Genomic DNA, 21,723 nt, shown 5'->3' on the forward strand with positions numbered 1-21,723 from the left:
AAGGGGGTAATTATTACACTTGTGTGATGGTGTTTCTCCAGATACTTTGGGACTAATTCTCCTCTGGTGTACACAAGAGTAACTCTGCTGAAGTAAGCAAAATTATTTGTTATACTGTTGTAATCAAGTCCCAGTCCTTGTGCATTTGTGTGTGTATACTGAAAAAATTAAAATTTAGATGAAAAATATAATCAGAAACTTTAAATGTTGAAAATTTCAAATCAGCCCTTACATATACATGTTCACACATGCTTTGCTTCCTGAGCCAGTTTGCTCTAATATTGTCTCTAGTTTATGTAAAAACTATTATGTATATAAAAATAAGTTCTGGTTCACCTCATGCTAGGACTCAAACTAACAAATGAAGTCAGAAGAGAAAATTTCTACAAAAGAGTTCCACAAATTCACCTGGAAGTGGAAAGAAATGGGTGATAATTTTTTGTATTGTTTCCAGAAATTCTATGATGCACATACTTCCATTTTAGCTCAGCAAAGAATAAATGAGTTCCATACAAAATAATCTTGCACACAGTTATTGCACAGTTGTAAGTCTATTATCTAGCTTTATTCTTTATGAATATTAACAATTCTTTTCATGGTAAACCAAAGATGGTGACCTAGGGCCTTTGAATGGTACGGAATTAAATGATTTAAAGGTCTTCCTGGAATGCAAAATATTTTAAAACATTTGTCTTTATTGTGCAATCCATCAGCATTTTCATGTGACAGCGTGATAGGGCTTGCTACAAAAATACTGTACGAATTGTAAGACTCGTTCTTGTGGTTTAGTAAGAGCATTGTAGAGACAACATTCTTTATTTATTCTTTATGTTTTTTTGTTTGCGCACACAGAAATTTCAAGTGAGTGACCCTAAGCATAACTGCTTTATCATATAAAGACCCTGGATGATATATTTTCATTTTTCTCAGCCTCAGTAATGGAATAGAACATCGTTACTTTTGCTTGTTTTTTTTCTTTCAGTGCTGTAAAGAAGTTTGCAGCATTAACTGCTGTTTGGTATCAGGCTGTTGGACACGTGTTGATGCTCACAGCACCACTGACCAGAGCTGCTTTACTGAAACTCACTGGCTTTCCATCAATCACAAAGTTACGAATGCAGCCAGTGAAGGAGTTGCGTGTGGTTAGGCTGGATGTTAGAAGGGACTCTGGAAGAACCAAAAGAAAAAAGAGAATTAGAACCAATGTTGACAGACGTGTCATTTACAACAATTCTAAATAAAGGTGGCTGAAAACTAGGGATATGATTTTGAAAATATTTTGAAGTTGTTTCTATATTGCAGGTTTGAAAGTGACCCACACTCTGTTTCTAGAAATAAAGTTCAAGATAATTTCAGTGAAACTATTTAAAAAAACATCAAAATCAGTTCTGAAAAATTTTCTTTTATTAAAATGTGAGTTTTTAGTAAAACCAGTCCTAGTTCTAGCAAATTTCTGGGGCTACATCTAGACTGCATCCCTCTGTCGACAGAGGGATGCAAATCAAGCACATTGAAATTGCTAATGAATCAGGGATTTAAATATCAGGTGCCTCATTAACATTAACATGGCCACCGCTTTTTTTTGAAATGGAGTTTTTTAAAAAAACCTGGCAGTCTAGACGCGGATCTGTCGAAAATAAACCCTTTTTTGACAGAACCCGTATTCCTCAAAAAATGAGGTTTACAGGATCTGTCAAAAAAGGCTTTATTTTTGACAGATCCACGGCTAGAATGCCGTTTTTTTCCAAAAAAACTCAGTATAGGAAAAAAGCGGTGGCCATGTTTATGTTAATGAGGCGCGGGATATTTAAATCCTGCTTCATGAGCAATTTTGATGTGCCTAATCTGCATCTCTCTGTCGACAGAGAGATGTAGTCTAAACACACCCTAAGGAACCAAGTCTGTATCTCAGGTACACACAGGCAACCTCAAATATTTTTATTGTTCAGATTGACTTATAAAGAGACATAAAATGAGTATTAATATAATACTTGCCTTTTATATAGCTCTATTCATCAGTAGATCTCAAAGAGGATTACCAGGAGATTAGCAAGGCTAGCCCTATTTTATGGATGGGGAAACGAAGACCTAGAGCAGTGGTGGATAATCTGTGGCCTGTGGTCCATATGTGGCCCACTGGGGTTCTATGTGCGGTCCACAAGACATTGGCTACATCTAGACTGGCCCCTAATTCCGGAAAAGTCATGCAAAGCAGGTAAGTCCGAATAAGGAAAACCGCGGGGGATTTAAAATCCTCCGCGGGATTTAAATAAACATGTCTGCCACTTTTTTTCTGGCTTGGGGAAAAGCCGGAAAAAAGCGTCTAGACTGGCGCGATCCTCCGGAATAAAGCCCTTTTCCAGAGGATCTCTTATTCCTACTTTCAAGTACTTTCAAGCGCCAGTCTAGACGCTTTTTTCCGGCTTTTTCCCAAGCCGGAAAAAAAGCGGCGGACATGTTTATTTAAATCCTGCGGGGGATATTTAAATCCCCCGCGGATTTCCCTATTCTGACTTACTTGCTTTGCATGACTTTTCCGGAATTAGGGGCCAGTCTAGACGTAGCTATTTTGTTTACTGTTGCTCACGTGCAGGGTGGCCAGATTTTGCTGGTTTCAGTCCACCTAGTTTTTTCCCTACTTGTATTACTAAAGTGACATGCACTTAAAGCAAGGGCATGTGAAGCAAGGTGCATGTTAACTGCATACAAGATTGATTGTAAGAGCCATTGATTGTAAGAGCCCTCTGCATCCAATCAAAGTGTTGGTACAGTTCAATCAGCACACACTGCAAATTCTAGATATGCCAAGGCAGTTAGAAGAATAAATCTATTCCAGGAGACTGTCTTGGTTACAACCATGTTGTGGCCCACTGAGATGAAAAAGGGCCCTCATGAGGCCCATTCACTAATCTTGGTTGCCCGTCACTGACTTAGAGACATAAGGAGCTTGTTCAAATAGCCACTGGCAAAAATGTGACTAAATGCCAGGTCTTCTGAGTCCCAGTGCAGTGTTCTATTCACTAGGGTGCCCTATAATACATCTTGTGTGTTGTCAATACAACATAAAAACTGGAATAACCCTAATTCTGCGGCATGGTTTTGTATGGGGCTATCAATCAATCATGGTTGCAAAACTGCTTGATTTAGTAGCATGATTATTACAGCTGGTCATAAAGTGGAAAAAATATTCTCATTTTTAATCAAAATTTGTTTGGATGGCAGTTTTCTGATCAGCTGTAGCAACTGCCAGAAAAAATTATTACTGAGAGCTAATCAGGGTTGCTTAGTACTAGGGTTGAAGCACTTAGATCTACAAAGGGACATATATACACGCTGCCCAAATGTAAGTCTAATTTTGTAATTTCTTGTGATCTAAACCAGTGTTTTTTAAAGTAGGCCATGAGCCTGATTTGGGAAAGTCACTAGTGAGCCTGCACTGCTTTTGTTTACCTAAAGGGTCTGTAGCCACAGGCCTCATGGCTCCCATTGACTCCAGTTTGCCATTTCCAGCCAAGGGGAGCTGGGGGAAGTGGTGTGGCCTGGATCACCACTTTCCACAGTCCCCCTTGGCTGGAAACAGCGAACTGGCATGAATGGGAGCCATAAGACTCTGTGGCTATAAATCCTTAGGTAAACAAAGAGGTGCGGGCCTGCAAACAGTTTTCCCAAAATGGGCCCTTGGACCACTTTAAGAAACATGGGTCTAAAGAGACACAGAAGTGTAAATGTGTTACCTATGTAATGAATTTACATTCAGAGTTATGCCTTGTTTGTTGCAGTGAAGTTCATTTTTGGACATTTCTGTTGCAAGGTGATATCATCATAGAGTCAATATGTAACATCTCTTTAGTATTTTATAACTAATGTAGAATGATGACCATGTTATAGTACATAGGGTAATTTTCACAGGGATTGTTTAGAAGTTCTAAGACAATGCCAGTTTAGAATTGAGGAGTGGGCAGGCTTGTGCACAAAGCTGTGGTTCCTTTCAGACTCATTTCCTCCCACTCCTAGTGTTGCATGAATGAAAGCATCACATTCTCAAACTACTAATCCAAGATAAGGAATATAAGCATAATATTGTATTGTTAATACCATTCTTGATTGGCATTCATGGCACATAGAAATAATGCTACATGTTACCAACGAGAAATGCAGATTTTATAGAAAATGATTTAAAAGTCAAATTACATCCTGTTGTTGACTACAGTTTGCATATGAAAGCACAACAGAGTCACATTTACAGACATCTGTGCATTAGAAACTGACAGTCAGAATAAGAATTTTCATGTTTTATATTCAGCTTTCAAGGGAATTGTTGCTTGGAGGATTAGAAAGCAGCATAGCATCAATAGAACATGGAGACAAAAGCTAGGTGGGAAATGGAATTTCTGTCCCATAGAAAATTTTACATTAAACATAAAGTTCATTCCAAATTGGAACAAAAATTGGAAACACAACTTTTTTATTATGGAGCCCATAAGCCAGCTCTCTAGCTGCCCATGTGACTCCCTAGCTGTCTTACAGGAGTCTTTGAATGTTCAGATTCCATCAAATCAACATTTTCTGATGGAAAACTTTTTTTCAGAAAATTTTAAACCACCTTTCTTCAAAATGTGGAATAACGTGAGGAAATCAGAGAGCACAGAGGGAAGGGTGATTTTCATGATCTAGAAGAAAACTAAACTTTTATGATTCTGTTTTAAACTGTGTTGGCTTTTGGTTACAAAATTGTCAGAATGGTGACAAGTCTTACCTGGCACACCTCCAACAAACACAGGCTCCCGGTCATCAATTGCTTTTGGATTTAAAGGTCCTACTACATGGTTTACCTCAGAGTCCACATCAAGCTGCACCACATTAGAGTCTCTAATAACTGGAATGCAAAGCAAAATCTTGTAAAAAAGAACTTCAATTAAAATACATCACATGTTGTATGTGGCATATGAAAATATCTATTTGGGCTGCTGTAGAGTATGGACTAGACTGTTTGTGGCCCTTGTATAAGCTTCCCTTGGCTTATAGGATGCAAGCCCAGGACATGCAACTGTCCTTGGTCACGGACTGCTTCTTCCATACAAATTTGCTCTGAGGACTTTTCATGCCAAATGCTGGTGAGGAGTTGAAGGTACAATCCCTTCTCCCTCTGCTCTGGCCCATAAGAATAGACAGTCATGGATGGAGGATCAGGTTCCACCACCCTTCACAAAGGTAAGATCAGAGACATACATACCTGCAATTCTGTGCCATGTGCCATCACAAAGACTTTGTTTTGGCGTAACAGAAGTTGAAAAATCTCTGATTCCATTATTCAGTTTCACTATAACCTGGGGAAAAGCCAATTTAATTCACACTGTGAAATCTTTTCTTTATTCCTCACCCACCACTTCCCCTTTTCTTTTCATCTTGTTGCACTAATGTTACATTCCCACGTTAAATATTTATAACTTTAAAAATGATTGTTTTTAAGGATTAGTGTAAATGAAATTGGTTCAATGTGGAGTCCCGAGGCACCTTAAAAAGTAACAGATGCATCTGACATAGTGGGTTTTTGCCCATGAAAGCTTATTCCCAAATAAATCTATTAGTCTTTAAGGTGCCACAGGACTCCTTGTTTTTGCAGACATAGACTAACATGACTATCCTTCTGAGACTTGTCACTAATTCTTATGAAATCTTTAAAATGAACCATGTGTCAAGCGTCTAATTTCAGCAGTGTTTGCAACATTTGTATTCTGAATGCAGGGGAAGATTTTTATTTTGCTTTTTACCCTCACTTAAAAAAGAATAAACCTCAACCAATTTCATTCAGATTTACACAACTGATGCCTTATTGATTATTTTTGTATTACTTAGCACTTAGCACAACACAAACACTTACTAAGTGATAGTTCCTGCCCCCAAAGAGCCTATAGTCTAAATAGACAAAACAGACAAAGGGTAGGAGAAAAGAAGTATTGTTCTCTCGGTTGTTTGGTTAGTCCAGGCACACACAACTTAAATGCACTACCCAAGGTCATAAAAACATCTGTGGCAGAGCTAGGAACTGAATCCAATTCTCCTGAATCTAGTGCCTTAATCACCACACCATCTTTCTCCAGGAAGGCTGCCATAGTAGTTGTGGAGAGGCTCTCTGTCCTGTGGCAGAGTGCAAGATTCCTTTTTTAGGACTCACAACTCATGCATGTGCTGCCCTTTACTTGGCCTGTACGAAGGTCCAAAAATAAGGTTTATTTACACTGTAAATGGAGGTGTATTTCTAGCTCACACAGACATACATGCACTAGCTTTGTTCGAGCTAGTACACTAAAATAACACTGTAGCTACAGTGGCATAGGCAGCAGCTCAGACTAGCTTCCTGAGTACATATGTAGTTTCTTGGACAGGACTGCAGGTGGGAAACTAGCATGAGCAGCCATGGTTGCACTGCTATTTAAAAAAACAACAACAAGGAGTCCTGTGGCACCTTTGAGACTACCAAGATTTATTAATTATTTATTAAGACTCGTAAATGTGTTGGTCTGCAGGTGCCACAGAACTCCTTATTGTTTTTGCTGATACAGACTAACACGGCTACCTCTCTGAGACTTGCTATTTTTAGTGAGCTCGCTCAAAGCCAGAGCATGTATGTCAGTCTGAGTCGGAAATTACAGGTCCACTGCTGTGTAAATGTACAAGTATAATATTCACAGGTTATCCAGTGAAAATGGTCAGAAGAAATAATTCAACTTTCATTGTAGAGGAAAGGCCAGTGATAATTAGGGAAGATGTTTATTTTGCTCTCAACTGTACCAACATATGAAGCCTCATCCTCTTTGTGCCTCGGGCTTCACTAGCAAAATCAAATACAAAAAGGGGAAAATGGGCTATTAGCCTAACAAAGGGGTCAAGTGAGCTGATGGTAATAAAGTAAGATGGTTGATGGTTTAAAAGCAAGTGAAAAGGGTTGTAGTTTATCTCATGTAGAAGTGTCCATCAGTAAAGGAAACAGAAAACGGTTTTCGTAAAAACAGCATTGATATGCACTTAATGAAAACAGAAAGAACATCACATCAGAAGTATACAGTGCCAGGGGTGGGTATTAAGTGGCCTGTGGGCAGATGTGGTTTGCCAGAGTTAGATCCTGGAAGGCCATCAGATGGTTTGTTTACCTGAGCGTCTGCAGGTACGGCTGCTCGCAGCTCCTGTTGGTTCTAGATTCTTAGCCAATGGGCACTTCCCAGTGGGTAGCAGTGCAGACCTAACCACTGCTTCCCACAGCTCCCATCAGCCGGGAATGGCAAACTGCTGCCAACAGAAGTTGCAAGTAGCCATACCTGAGGATGCTCGAGTAAATAAAGTGTCTGGCAGCCCAGCAGCAGCTAACCCTGACAAACTGTGTCCGGCCCACAGGCCACTTATTGCTCACCTCAATACAGCCATTCACTAAGGTGGTAACTGCATGGCCATTTTGGTGAGAGGCAAAGGGCTATATTCAACTATTCCTTTCCTGGAGAAATTGGAGAAGATCAACAAAAATGATTAAACGTCTAGAAAACATGAGCTATGAGGGAAGACTGAAAGAATTGGGTTTGTTTAGTTTAGAAAAGAGAAGACTGAGAGGGGACATGATAGCAGTTTTCAAGTACCTAAAAGGGTGTTACAAGGAGCTGGGAGAAAAATTATTCTCCTTGACTTCTGAGGACAGGACAAGAGGCATGGAGCTTAAATTGCAGCAAGGGAGGATTAGGTTGGACATTACAAAAATCTTCCTAATTGTCAGGGTAGTTAAACATTGGAATAAATTGCCTAGGGAGGTTTTGGAATTGCCATCACGGGAGATATTTAAGAGCAGGTTAGATAGACATCTATCAGGGATGATCTAGATGGTGCTTTGTCCTGCCTTGAAGGACTAGACTTGATGACCTCTTGAGGTCCCTTCCAGTTCTAATATTCCAAATATCACACTGAACCAATGATGTATACATCCATAAGTTAACAGTGCCATGACAGTGACACCATATATAGCTGCAAAAGGCTCAGAGATTAATGTCCCCTGTTAATTTATAAAGATCAAAACTTGTTACAGCTCTATCCTCTGTGCCTCAATTTCCCATCTTAAAAGTAGGAGAAATGATTCTCCAAATCTTTGTCTGTCTGGGAGTCTCTCTTAGTATGTATAGACATTGCAGCTAGCACTATGGAATCCCACTTTTGTTGGAGTCTCCAGGTGTTACTGTAATACAAACAACAAGCAATAAGAGCAACAACTCTGGAGAGACTTAATCTCAAGCCCATGATTTTCAATGTTTAGTTTTCTGTAACTCTGGAGTCTCTGATTATCAGCCCAATAGTCATGTGAGAGCACCCTTCATGTGTCTTCCAAAACAAGATGAGGACAACTCAGATGTCTCTTAACATACAACAAATAAAAACATTCTAACTCGCCAAGAAAATGAAATCAAATCACATTCCTTGTTACTGTTATACATTTTTAATATGCAGATGAAAAAAGCAATGCCAAACTGTGAGTGTTCTTTCCTTTTATCTGTACATTAAATATTAATTGTTGTTGTCAAAATAGTAATTTGCTTTGATATTGGATGATAAATATTTATGTACACTAATAGAAGTATCTGGGTTGTATTTAACCTCTTCTTGTTTAATGGGGTAATATGTTTAGGAGAGAAAGAAGATTCAAGGAATAGTATATTTGTTAGACAAAAGTTGCATGTAGCATTGAATCCAAGTACACCATAGAGGAAACTAGTCATAATAGCTAAAAAAAAATGTGACCTTCCTTATACCTGTCCTTGTTTCATGTGCATATTCAGGTACTCCCCATTCACACTGTGACCATGCATTAGGATTCCTGAACTGCTTCGGGGGCGTATTTCAAAAACAACTTCAAATTTCAGGCCTAAACTGAAGGATTCATCTGAGGGGAGAAAAATGAACAGTTATTTCTATATCCAGATTAATTATGAAACTAAACATCTGCTACCTTGCAGCATACTGTTCCATTGCTAACTTGTGGTTTTAACATTACTACAGATATTTTAGTCTGAAAGATACTTTTTGATAACAAAAGGGAAGGTAGAAAATTGAGAACTTCTATACATTTTGCTGGAAAGGCATTATTCTCCTCTCATTCAGCCTCGTAGTGTGAAATTGATAGGGAGTGACATTCTGCACTTCTAACTCAAGCCATGTCTATCCATACAGTGCCACAGCAGCATAGCTGTACTGAAAGTACTATACCGCTGCAGAGCATTTGGAGAATATGGTCTATTCCACCAGAAGCTCTCCAGCCAACATAGCACTGTGTACATGAGTGCTTATGTTGGGGCAACTTACGTTGTCCAGGGAGTGGAATATTTACATCCCAGAGTGCCATTACTTTTGCTGATTTAGGCTGCAGTGTAGACATAGCCTTAGGTAGTAGGAGTTTTGCTTGAATAAAGACTGCAAGATTCAGTAGCAGTAACCCCCTATTCCAAACCTGTGGCAGGTCATATAGCAGATCAGAAACAGTGAACAATCTCTCCTACTATTTTTTTGAGGTGCTGTGGCCCAGATTAATCCTCTGCTGGGCCCAGCGCCTATTAGGCACTGTTTGTCCATAAGACACTTCCCAGAATATTGTTCCATAGGCTTAAATAAAGTAAAAAATCCTTTATCATATCATACTGCTAATCCACTCAATAGAATCCCAGGGCTGGAAGAGACTTCAGGAGGTCACTGAGTCCAGCCCCCTGCCCAAAGCAGAGCCAATCCCAACTAAATTGTCCCAGCCAGAGATTTGTCAAGCTGACACTTAAAAACCTCAAGGGATGGAGATTCCACCACCTCCCTAGCTAACCCATTCCAGTGCTTCTCTACCCTCCTAGTGAAATAGTTTTTCCTAATAGCCAACCTAGACCCCCCCCCCACTGTAACTTGAGACCATTGCTCCTCGTTCTGTCATTTGTCACTACTGAAAACAGCCTCTCTCCATCCTCTTTGGAACCTCCCTTCAAGAAGTTGAAGGCTGCTATCAAATCCCCCCTCACTCTTCTCTTCTGCAGACTAAATAAACCCAAATCCTTCAGCCTCTCCTTTTAGGTTATGCGCTCCAGCCCCCTAATCATTTTGGCTGCCCTCCGCTGGACCGTCTCCAATGCGTCCACATCCTTTCTATAGTGGGGGGCCTAGAATTGGATGCAATACTCCAGATGTGGCCTCACCAGTGCTGAATAAAGGGGAATAATAACTTCTTTAGATCTGCTGGAAATGCTCGTCCTAATGTACCCCAATATGCTATTAGCCTTCTTGGCTACAAGGGCACACTGTTGACTCATATCTAGCTTCTCATCCGCTATAATCCTCAGGTCCTTTTCTGCTGAAATGCTACCTACCCAGCCTATAACAATGCTTGGGATTCTTTCATCCCAAGTGCAGGACTCTGTACTTGTCCTCGTTGAACCTTATTAGATTTCTTTGGGCACAATCCTCCAATCACTCTGGACCATATCCCTACCCTCCAATGTATCTACCTCTCCCCCTTGCTTAATGTCATCTACAAACTTGCTGAGGATGCAATCCATCCCCTCATACAGGTCATAAAGGTGTTGAACAAAACTGGCCCTAGAACTGATCTATACAGGAAATCTTTTCATATGCCTTTTGAGTTCCATATTGTTTTGCCACTTAAAAATTCAGGGGCCGATCATCAGTGGGTATAAATTTTTTTAGCTCCATTGACTCCAATTAATCTTTAAGAATTTACACTTCCCCACAGTGAAAAGAATTTAGATGTTAGTTAACTTGTAAATTATATATTTTTTTACACACTGGCATTCTCCACACCTACATTAGCTAAAGGATATATCCTGTTGCTAAATCACGAAGTCTACTGATTCCCTACAGAGTGATGACTTAATTAAAAAAATTCTGCAGGTAGATAGTGAGAGGAATATCCAACCCTTTCATCCACATCTGTTACAGTGAAGTACAGTAAAAACTCCAGTCTTATTATTGGATACATTTGTTCAGTTGCATATTACCAAGAATTACATATCCTCCTTCGGATGAAAAGTATGTTCCTGCTTCTGATGGGCCTTCAAAGCAAGGAGTCACACTGAATGTCTGAGAAACTGAAGTGATTGATCTTCCGTTGAGCTGTAAATTGCTGAGACAACCATTAAAACTGTAGACCGAGTTAATCTGAGGAGACAAAGTGGATGATTGTTAAATAAAATGCCCCTGGAAGGAAGGAAGTTTTTCATCTTTCCCTCCGTGATTCAGTGTTCCAGCTGGGATTGTTTATGGATTCCTATGCTCTTGTTTCTCTGTTGCACTAGGTAGAGGAAAGAGAAGGTAGAGGTTGAGGAGGAACTTAATTATGTTTGTGCTCCTCTTATTTTGGGTCCTGTCTGTCCCCTCGTGTCAGTCAGACCAACTTCAGATAAGCTATAACTTTGTGCTCTTCGCATGGCCTTCTCTGAGCTTTGGTAAGCAAAGAATAGCTAGAGCACAGCAGCAACCACACCCTCTCCCTTTGGGTGAGGACAGGGTTACTCTTTCCATGAGTGGCAGAGCTACTACCTTGGTATGTGCACCCAAGGATTCCCCAGGAGGAATCTTGGTTGCTTCAGGTTTTGCTTTGTCAAGTTTTTTTCTTCAGCACTTTCCAATGTGTCTCTGATGTACAGGCATGATCTTGGTCTTCATGTACCTATGCAAAGTTCTCGGGTATCTGACACAACACAAGTGAAAATTACTGCCTGCTTAAAAGCTTCAAAATTAACATGTACATCACTGACCTTTATTTTTTATGCAGTGACTAACAATCAATAAAAGGTATGCATTTGCCTTTGCTTTCCCTTACTAAGGTCTACACCCACCTACATACCCCCTCCTATCCAAATTACTAAAAGAAAGAAATACAAATATCCTCAAAGCCAAGTTATTTTATTACCATTCGAGAAGGAAGAAAGTGAAGGTGGGTGTGTTATTGATATCTCTTGTTTTTAGAGTATTAAGGAGGTTCTCAGTGTGATGGGGATTATAGAGTATATTAGACTAGAAAAAACACAAATAATGTGGTTATAATCAGTGACATGATGCAAAGGATTCTCAGGGAATCACAGCACACTTGGTTCTTTTGCCACTGGATAGACTGAAGTGATGCATTTTTCCAGATAACACAGATTCCTATGCCATCTGCTCCTTTCAGCCTGCATAGTAGACATGGCCAGAGGAAAGGGATGTGACTGCTACTTCTGTGGGCTCTGTTAATCCTTGACTGCCATAATGGGTGCCTGGCTGATTTAGGTTTTACTATGGGGCCAGTCTTGTACATCACCAGCCCAGGATCCAGGAACATAGTGTGACTTAACCTACCTTTCAACCCCTCCCTCTTTCTCTTCTCTCCTCCCCTCCCCCCCCCCCCCCCTTGGTTTGTGCTGTGTGGTTTTCAGCCAGACCTGAGAATCAGGGTCAAAATGTGCATTAGTAATGTTATAGATAATATATTTTTATTTTACCTGGATATTTTTTACAGCTTTTCCTGGAGCCACACCCCCTATATAAATTGGTCCATTGACTTGCCATGTATTATTCACAGATGGAAGACTTTCTTCCAATACTCGGAGACCATCAATTATCAGACGACCAGTATTTTTTTCCCTAACAAATATCACCTTGAAAGGGAGAACATATATTCAGTAACAGTTTCAGCTATTGAAACAAATGATAATGAATTTGCTGAGGATGCATCACTGTATAGCAGAAGAAGATGAGAACATGAGATAACAGGAGGGCATTAGAGAAGATTGTCTGATTCAAAATTTACAAGCCTGCTGCATACTTGCCATTTTAAAAAACTGTTAATCTTCTCTGTTGGACAACTGTCTCTTCCCACATATAGAAGGCTGGTAATTAAACTTTTGTCTTCACATTTTGAACCTTACCCACCTTGTCTTTCTAATATTCCAGGACCAGCATGACTACAACAATGCAAAGAAGAAATGTACACATACATCTATATTTTATATTATATATACAGTTCACATTTAAGAATCCATCACTACCCTCTCAGCTCCTTTGTCAACACTACTTCAGATCACACAGCTTTTTCTTCCGGAGCTAAGCCTTTCCAAATCATGCTTGGCTTTTTTCTTGGTTTCATTGTTTCAATCAATTCTGCCTCTTCCACTGGCCTGAAGGATAGGCAATAGCTGGATTACTATAAATGGCTAAATTACTTTGCCTCCATTTAATGACTTGGCAAAATACTCAGATCTAAATGGTGAACTTGAAAACATTAGTAGAAATTTCTCAGAATATAGGAATATATGGTTAAGGTCAAAGACTGATATCCCATTGGAAATGAAGTGTCAGATCAGAATGTTCTCTGCAAAAGTTTCTCTGACATATAAATGATCATATCATGAATAACTTTTTTCAACTTACATTGTGCCAAAGCCCATCATTGTACTTCTCTTGGCTTTTAATCCTTAGTTTCTGATGACCAACATTAAACATAAAAATAAGCCGGCCATGGGCAACAAAAAGGGTGATGAAGTTGTCTTCCTCTTGATCAGAGACATAAAAGATCATCCCATGGGATGAGTGAGTTTTCAGACTAATGGAGAACTGTGATCTGTCAAATAACAAGATGCCATATTAGTAACAGAGCAGTTGTAAGCTGACCGAAGGCACCATACAGAGAAAGAAGAATTGAGATCTGTCCCCTTATGCCAGAGAAAGTATTTCTTGTTTATACAAATTATGTTTTAGAGCAGTGGTCCCCAACCTTTTGGGGCTGTTGGGCGCCTGGGGGTGGGGCCATTCACGCGCTGGGCACCTGGGGGCAGGGCCACACACGTGCCCGGAGGCGGGGCCACCCATACGCTGCGTGCCCAGTGCCGGTACCACCCATGCGCTGCACTCCGGGGCCGGTGCTTCTCCTGTGCCGCATGCCCAGGAGCCGGCATCACCCACGCACTGCGCGCCTGGGGCTGGCGCCTGCGCTGCTCCTGCGCTGCATGCCCAGGGGCGGGGATGTCCATACGCCGTGCACCCGCTGCTGGCACAGCCCTTGCACTGTGCACCCAGGGGCGGGGCTGCCCATACGCTGCGCGTCTGGGGCCGGGGCCGCCCATATGACACATGCCTGGTGCCGGCGCCACCCATGTGCCGCACTCTTGGGGCCAGCGCCGCTCCTGTGCCACACACCCAGGAGCCAGCAGCGCCAATGTGCTGCGCACCTGGGGCCAGCGCCACTCCTGTACCACATGCCCAGGGGCGGGGACGCTCATACGCCATGCGCCCGGGGCTGGCACCACCCATGCACCACGTGCCCAGGGGCAGGGCTGGCCCCGATCACTTGGCGGGCACACAGAAATGGCCCGGCGGGTGCCATGGCACCCACGGGCACTGCATTGTGGACCACTGTTTTAGAGATACATTCTATATGGTTGTTTGATTGAAAGGCAGAATTGAAACAAAGTAGAGGAAAATCCATCCCACAAAGAACTCACCTTTTGAAATCCAAACTCAAGGGAGTGATTAAAACCAATACAGATCTATCACTAAGAATTATATATGCATTTCTTACATGCTGTGACAAAGTGCTGGGCTACAACAGCTGATTCTACACTCTGATCCCTGCAGCTTCTATCCATTGCCCTGCACACATTTGAATATGGGGATTTGATGGAGTGAGGCTAAGCAGAAGAAAGTTAAAAGCTAATTCCCTTATTCAATCAGGGTACATCTACACAGCAACATTATTTTGAAATAACTGGCATTATTTTGAGATAACTTAGTGCGCATCTACACAGCAGGCAGTTATTTTGAAATAATGTTTAAATACTGTCAAGCTGGAGGACTTCTTACTCTGCTCCTGTAACCCTCATTGTATGAGGAGTAAGAGAAGTCGGAGGTAGAGTGCTCTATTTCGAAATATAAGTGCTGTTTAGACGCTCCCAATTTTGAAATAAGCTATGCAATTGATGTAGCTCAATTGGTGTAGCTTATTTCGAGTTAAGCCCTGCTGTGTAGACACACCCTCAGAAGAGACCAAAGCACAGGAAGAAAGTGGGAAAAGGAGGAAAGAAAAAGAAAGAGTTTTTAGATGGTAAAACCAAGGCCACAGGTGATCTCTCCCCTGCTGCTCTCAGAAGCTTTAGAATATTGGTAAAGCTGCTATATAACCTGCAAAGGTGAGGGATGTGAATTTTATAAATAAATCACTGTGTGTTTCACCTGAAGAAAGTCTACAAATTGTTTGGTTGGAAAGAGGCTGGAGCAGACCATGCCATGGTACATCCATGCAGCATTAAAATAGATAGTCTAATGGCCAAATGTCATCTACACTAGGGCTTCCAATATGGCTATGAAAGGAGAGTTAGGGTTGTGGAGGTCCGAGTATTCACTAGTCCACTTGTTTCCCTTGTGGTACAGCGGTGGTGGTGCTGAGTTCCTGCTCTTTAGTCCAGCCTGGCAGCTCTCAGGTTATTCAGTTGTATTTGTTGAAATGCTTAATGCCATATACACTTGTCCACAAGAAGATATTTTAAAATGTCAAAGTCATGGGTATTTTTACCTCATCATTAAAATCATGAACCCCATAGCTTCCAAGTTAATTTCCACAAACAAATTAATATATATACATAACATCAGTAAGGAACAGAATTTTGGTTCTATTTTGTTGCCATCTGTTTCTCATGCACTACATTTTGAACATCAACATCATGGTTGCAATAGTTGTCTACAAAACACTGTATTGAAGTAAGCCACATTCAATGGTTTCATTGTGATTCAGTAAATGTCATTCTTCCCTCTGAGCCATTGGCCCAGTATGCTGTCAGGGGCCACTTTATTGTTGAGTCTGATGGTTTTTACATAGAATGTTAAACTAAGATCCTGATCCTCTGTGGTCATAAACTGTCATACGGCACTTTCTGTGAGAGTCTGAGCAATGCAGTCTGAATAAATTGTACGTAGGGAATTACCTTCATTACCTACAATCCCACTGCTATTTGAATAGGACATAGTATTCTTTGTTTCATGTCCTAATCCACTGTGCAGTGTTGTTAGGCAGCGGCAACGTTCCACCCAAGAGGTGACTGAACTTCAGAGTCTGAGGAAGTGATTATTATAGAAATATGTTCATTTTGGGCCATGCAGTTCTCCCTGATGTCATTATTGCTTATGTGTGCAATGAGAGAGTGTGAGAGTGTATTGTAATAGTCTCAAATCCTGCATTGCTTAAATAGGCTCCTATACAAGTAAATGGGCATTTTTACTAAGTATTGATTGTGTCCAGACTGCAGGCCCAAATCTTTTTGCATTGTGACATGGGAGGGATGCAGCTGGCTTTCCAAGTCCTGCTCTACACTAGGGAGTTATTTCGAAATAACTCCCCTTCTTTCGAAACAACAAGCGGAGCATCCACACTATCAAGCTCGTTATTTCAAAATAACGGACTGGTTACTTTGAAATAATAACTCCTGCTTTCCATGAGGAATAACGCTTATTTTGAAATAGTTATTTTGAAATAGTGGTAGCGTGGATGCTCTGTTACTGCTATTTTGAAATAACTATTCCCCAGAATCATTCAAAATAATTACTCCCCTGTGCTTCCTGGGGCTCTAAGTGGAGGTAGGATGTCCACTTTAATGGAGCTTGCCTTGGACTAATTTTGAGGTTTCCCTATAGTGGGGACATGCTATTTGGATTATTATTATTTTGGGAATTTTTATTTCAAATTTAGTTATTTTGAAATAATTTCCTAGTGTACACATGCCTAAGAGGCTTAATATATTATTATCAGTATTACTGCACTTGCATTCAAATTGCATAAGTGTCATACAGACATACAATTTATCAAGACACAAAACAGCAATAGAGCCCCTGAAAGGGATACAGCATATAAAATCACAATAACCAAGGTCATGGCAGCAAATACATCTTGTTAGTTCCAAGTTGTTTGTTTGTACTGCTCTTTTCCCGAGTGTAAATTTATTTTATTTCTCAGTTTACTACGTAATGCTTTACCTGTCACTGAAATCCTTTGGTATGTGGTCAAACTCTTGTCGGCTGTTTGCTATCCCTCCAAACTGGTGCGCATGTTCAATTGCTTTAGGGTTCTTGGACAACTGGCAGTCAGGGTCTGTTTTCACACTCATTTCTTGATCTAAATTTTTGAGGTCAGTTGCCTTTGAGGTTCTTTCTTTATCTTTTCCCACCTTCATACAAAGAAAACCATTAAACAAGTATTTAAAGCGGGTGTGGATGTGATAAACAGCAACAGTACTGTTCACCAACTGACAGGTAAGCTTTTGTATGGCTTATAACTAGAGAGGTTCCAAATCTAATCACTATATCTGTCCCCAAATAATTCTATTGCATTTTATTTTCAGCTCTATGCCCACCATTAATGAAGAAATACACCGAATTTCTAACTGCTTAGCCAACATAGAACAGCAATTCACTTCTTATGCATATGCCAGTCTGAGCCCATTGTGGCCATCTTCCCCCCTTTTGAGGATGTGAGCTCTGCTGCAATCCAACATAATACAATGGGACCTCATTTGCAGAATACTGGACTAAGAGACACACTCATTTACACTGATGCCCGTTGACTATACTCAGTGGAGCTGCAAAAATTAGCTCAGTGCTTTCACAGCCTTAAGACTAAAGAGGAAATAGGAATGGAAACTTTCTGTCACACTTTTTAGGAGACCTCAGATATTTTGTTTTCCAGTTCTACTAGGTAGGATAGAATATGACTGTTTACTGAAGCTGAGGTGAGTGCAGCCCTGTAACTGTCCAGCAGTAGAAAATTTATGGTGCATTGTCCTTTTTCTTTTATATAACATCAAACCAACCTCCACCCTGCACAACTGCACCACCAAACTAGCAAATTATACAGCAGATGCCTTTCTTGTTTTTTTGGCTAAGAGAAAGGTATAGTATGAGGACGCTTATTGACTGAGCTTTAAACACCCATCACCTACATCCAGGATGAGCCATCCCAAATGGATGATGAAATGGATGCTGAGGGACAATGAAGAAGACAGACCACGCAGACTGATGAGGGACCAGATCAGAGGAAGCATTAGCTTCTTTTACTTGATGAATTATGATCACTTCTTTTGTTGTTTCAGGAAGACCACCGGATGGAAGAGGATGCAGGACAGACTTCACCACAGGGCCCCTCATCCATGGACTTATGAACTATGCCAGAGATAACACTCTGTTTTACTTTATGGGTGGTGTCCCCAAAGACACATATGGACTAGCTTTTAAATACTCCTTACCTATATCTGGGACTAGGCGGGTTACGCCTATAGCTTTTAAACCTTGTTTGCTTCCTTGTTTTCACTGTAACCCTCCTTAATCCCTGGACTGACTGTACCTTAACTTATTAAATTTGTTTTTGCTTTCAATTTGTTTCAAACATTCACTTAATAAAATGTTTCTATCAATTTAGTATCTGATAAATTCTTGTTGAGAGAACTTGCAGAGGGTTGGATAAGTTCTTTTCCATCTATAACTACAGGCAGTCCCCGACTTACGCGGATCCGACTTACGTCGGATCCGCACTTACGAACGGAGCTTTCTCGCCCCGGAAGTCGGGGCGAGAAAGCCCCGTTCGTAAGCTGCTCCGGTGCCCCTGGTCTGCTGGAGACCGTCTCCAGCAGACCAGGGGCACCGGGCGGGTTCCCGCGCTTCTGAGGCTTTGCCAGAGCAAAGCCTCGGAAGCGCGGGAACCGCTGCTGCTGCCACTTGGGTGCCGGTGCCTGTGGTCTGCTGGGGACCGTCCCCAGCAGACCACAGGCACCGGGACCCAAGCGGCAGCAGCGGGCGGGTTCCCGCGCTTCTGAGGCTTTGCCAGAGCAAAGCCTCAGAAGCGCGGGAACCCCCGCTGCTGCCGCAGGAGACCCGGTGCCTGTGGTCTGCTGGGGACGGTCCCCAGCAGACCACAGGCATCCAGACTGGAGCGGCAGCAGTGGCGGTTCCCCGCGCCTCTGAGGCTTTGCTCTGGCAAAGCCTCAGAGGCGCGGGACCCCCCGCGGCTGCGGCTTCAGTCAGGGTGCCTGTGGTCTGCTGGGGACCGTCCCCAGCAGACCACAGGCATCCAGACTGGAGCAGCAGCAGTGGCGGTTCCCCGCGCCTCTGAGGCTTTGCTCTGGCAAAGCTTCAGAGGCGCGGGACCCCCCGCGACTGCGGCTTCAGTCCGGGTGCCTGTGGTCTGCTGGGGACGGTCCCCAGCAGACCACAGGCACCCTGACTGAAGCCGCAGCCGCGGGGGGTCCCGCGCCTCTGAGGCTTTGCCAGAGCAAAGCCTCAGAGGCGCGGCACCCCGCTGCCGCTGCGGCTCTGCTCCCCGTGTCCCTGATCTGCTGGGAGGGGGGGGGGCGCAGGTAGTGTGCTCCCCCCCCCCAGCAGACCAGGCTTTTGTTTTGGACTCTGGGGCAGAGCAGCTGGGGCGCTGCCGATTGGTCCTGCAGCGCCTGTGGGCACTACTGGACCAACCCGGCAGCACCCCAGCTGCTCTGCTCCAGGTCCTGATTCAGCCGCTGCTGGTCAGTTTCAGCAGCGGCTGAATCAGGACGTCTGGGGCAGAGCAGATGGGGTGCTGCTGGGTTGGTCCAGTAGCACCCCAGCTGCTCTGCCCCAGGCGTCCCCAAGTCAGCTTCTGCTGAAACTGACCAGCGCTGACTACAGGAAGCCCCAGGCAGAGTTGCTCTGCCCCGGGCTTCCTGGAATCACCTGCTGATCAGTTTCAGCAGCAGCTGACTTGGGGACGCCTGGGGTTCTTAAGTTGATTCTGTATGTAAGTCAGAACTGGCGGTCAGTTTCAGCAGTGTCTGAATCTGGACGCCAGTTCCGACTTACATACAGATTCAACTTAAGAACAAACCTACAGTCCCTATCTTGTACGTAACCCGGGGACTGCCTGTACTATAATACTATGGTGCTCTCTGACTTTTAGTGCATCTTTTTGTGTCTCCTTTCCCTACGTAAGTCATTGAGCTTAACATAAGGAAGTCATTTTCATCAGCAGGCAAGGTGTCAGTATCTGGTAGAGCATTTTAAAAGTCTCCTTTAAAAACGGGTGGAGCAGTAATGAAAGTCTTTGATGAATCTTGGACTCTGCAAAATGAGATCATATATTTGAAATAATGAAATATTCAAAAGGAACAAGTTCCATCTTCTGTTATTTTTCAGTGGTATCTTGGAACTACAACAATCTGGCCTGTCTAGTCTCATGAGGCAGTATATGTGGACTTGTGACTACTCAGAGATCAATTTAGTTTGCCAAAGTTATTTAGTAATAACCTTTTTATTATGGCTTCCTTTGGCTTTTGAAGAGTTCTTTCCTTTCTTATGGAGAAGGGCAACTGGAGGGGAGTCAACAGGGCATCCATAAAGAGAAGTTTGGACCTTCTCAGGGTACCGCTGGAAATCTTCCACTTCAACCTCTCGATCCAACCTGTGTTTCAAAGAAGGGATAACTTTAAAAATAGTCAACTAAGGTGTAGCAAAAATAGCTTTTTAAAAATAGAATTGAAAAATAATTAAAATATCCAAATTAAGTTAGTGTAAAATACACATTTTTTCACTTGTTATCACCAGGACAATCATAGAGATCTTCTTATTACAAGTGAAATTTTAGACTGCTCTGTGACTTCTAATCATAGGGAAAAAATTGGGCTCATTGTATATATAACATTTTGCCCCTAGTAAGGGGTATGCATATCTGTGCTATGCATAGTACCCAGAAGCAGACTGACCTTTCCTCACTGAGGAAACAATCTACGAAGGACACATTCTGTTCTGTACATTTCCCAAGTGAGCTAGCTGATGTGTATGGGAGAATGGAGCTAAAGTTCTACCTGTTCCTACTGGTGGAAGAGGAGGAGTAGCTGTTCTGTTCGGTCTTCTCCTTGGATTGTGACCTGTAGTGGGTGGCTAGTGCTAGGCAAGCGGCAATCTTGTTCTAACTATGTATACATAAGTCCAATTCCCTATGGCTACGTCTACACTGGCATGAATTTCCGAAAATGCTTTTAACGGAAAAGTTTTCCGTTAAAAGCATTTTCGGAAAAGACCGTCTAGATTGGCAGGATGCTTTTCCGCAAAAGCACTTTTTGCGGAAAAGCATCCGTGGCCAATCTAGACGCGGTTTTCCGCAAAAAAGCCCCGATCGCCATTTTTGCGATCGGGGCTTTTCTGTGGAAAACAGTACTATGCTGTCTACACTGGCCCTTTTGCGCAAAAGTCTTTCAGAAAAAGACTTTTGCCCAAACGGGAGCAGCATAGTTTTTCCGGTAAAGCACTGATGATTTTACATGAGATCGTCAGTGCTTTTCCAGAAATTCAAGCGGCCAGTGTAGACAGCTGGCAAGTTTTTCCGGAAAAGCAGATGATTTTCCAGAAAAACTTGCCAGTCTAGACACAGCCTATAAGTATCACTGTTCTGATAATCTAATTATTGGAAAATAAATCTGATTGCATTTAAGTTTATAGTTACTAGTGTGTGGGCTGGGTGCACATATCACAAAACACTCTCCTAGCTGGCATTAGAATCACAGAATCGTAGAACACTAGAACTGGAAGGGACCTCGAGAGGACATCAAGTCCAGTCCCCTGCCCTCATGGCAGGACCCAATGCCCTCTAGAAGGGTATTAGTTTATATCCTTCTTGGCAATCTCAGCAGAACAGATGAATGACCCTCTCACCCA

The 21,723-nt window shown here is 42.2% G+C and overlaps 1 protein-coding gene across 1 annotated transcript in view; it reads right to left on the reverse strand.

Annotated features, from left to right (window-relative positions):
- Positions 1–532: 532 nt before the first annotated feature.
- LAMA4 (laminin subunit alpha 4) overlaps positions 533–21,723 on the reverse strand; it is a 141,320-nt gene continuing 120,129 nt past the window's right edge. Inside the window, exons 30-38 of the mRNA XM_006123223.5 lie at positions 20,317–20,470; positions 17,026–17,216; positions 13,435–13,624; positions 12,507–12,662; positions 11,025–11,184; positions 8,787–8,917; positions 5,234–5,327; positions 4,757–4,876; positions 533–1,167 (exon numbers count right to left, since the gene is read on the reverse strand). Of these exons, the coding sequence (XP_006123285.3) occupies positions 1,022–1,167; positions 4,757–4,876; positions 5,234–5,327; positions 8,787–8,917; positions 11,025–11,184; positions 12,507–12,662; positions 13,435–13,624; positions 17,026–17,216; positions 20,317–20,470 (1,342 nt within the window). The 3' untranslated portion in view covers positions 533–1,021. The remainder of the gene's footprint in view (positions 1,168–4,756; positions 4,877–5,233; positions 5,328–8,786; positions 8,918–11,024; positions 11,185–12,506; positions 12,663–13,434; positions 13,625–17,025; positions 17,217–20,316; positions 20,471–21,723) is intronic.

The sequence above is a fragment of the Pelodiscus sinensis genome, chromosome 3, assembly GCF_052426305.1.
Source record: "Pelodiscus sinensis isolate ZL-2025 chromosome 3, ASM5242630v1, whole genome shotgun sequence".
Taxonomy (NCBI): domain Eukaryota; kingdom Metazoa; phylum Chordata; order Testudines; family Trionychidae; genus Pelodiscus; species Pelodiscus sinensis.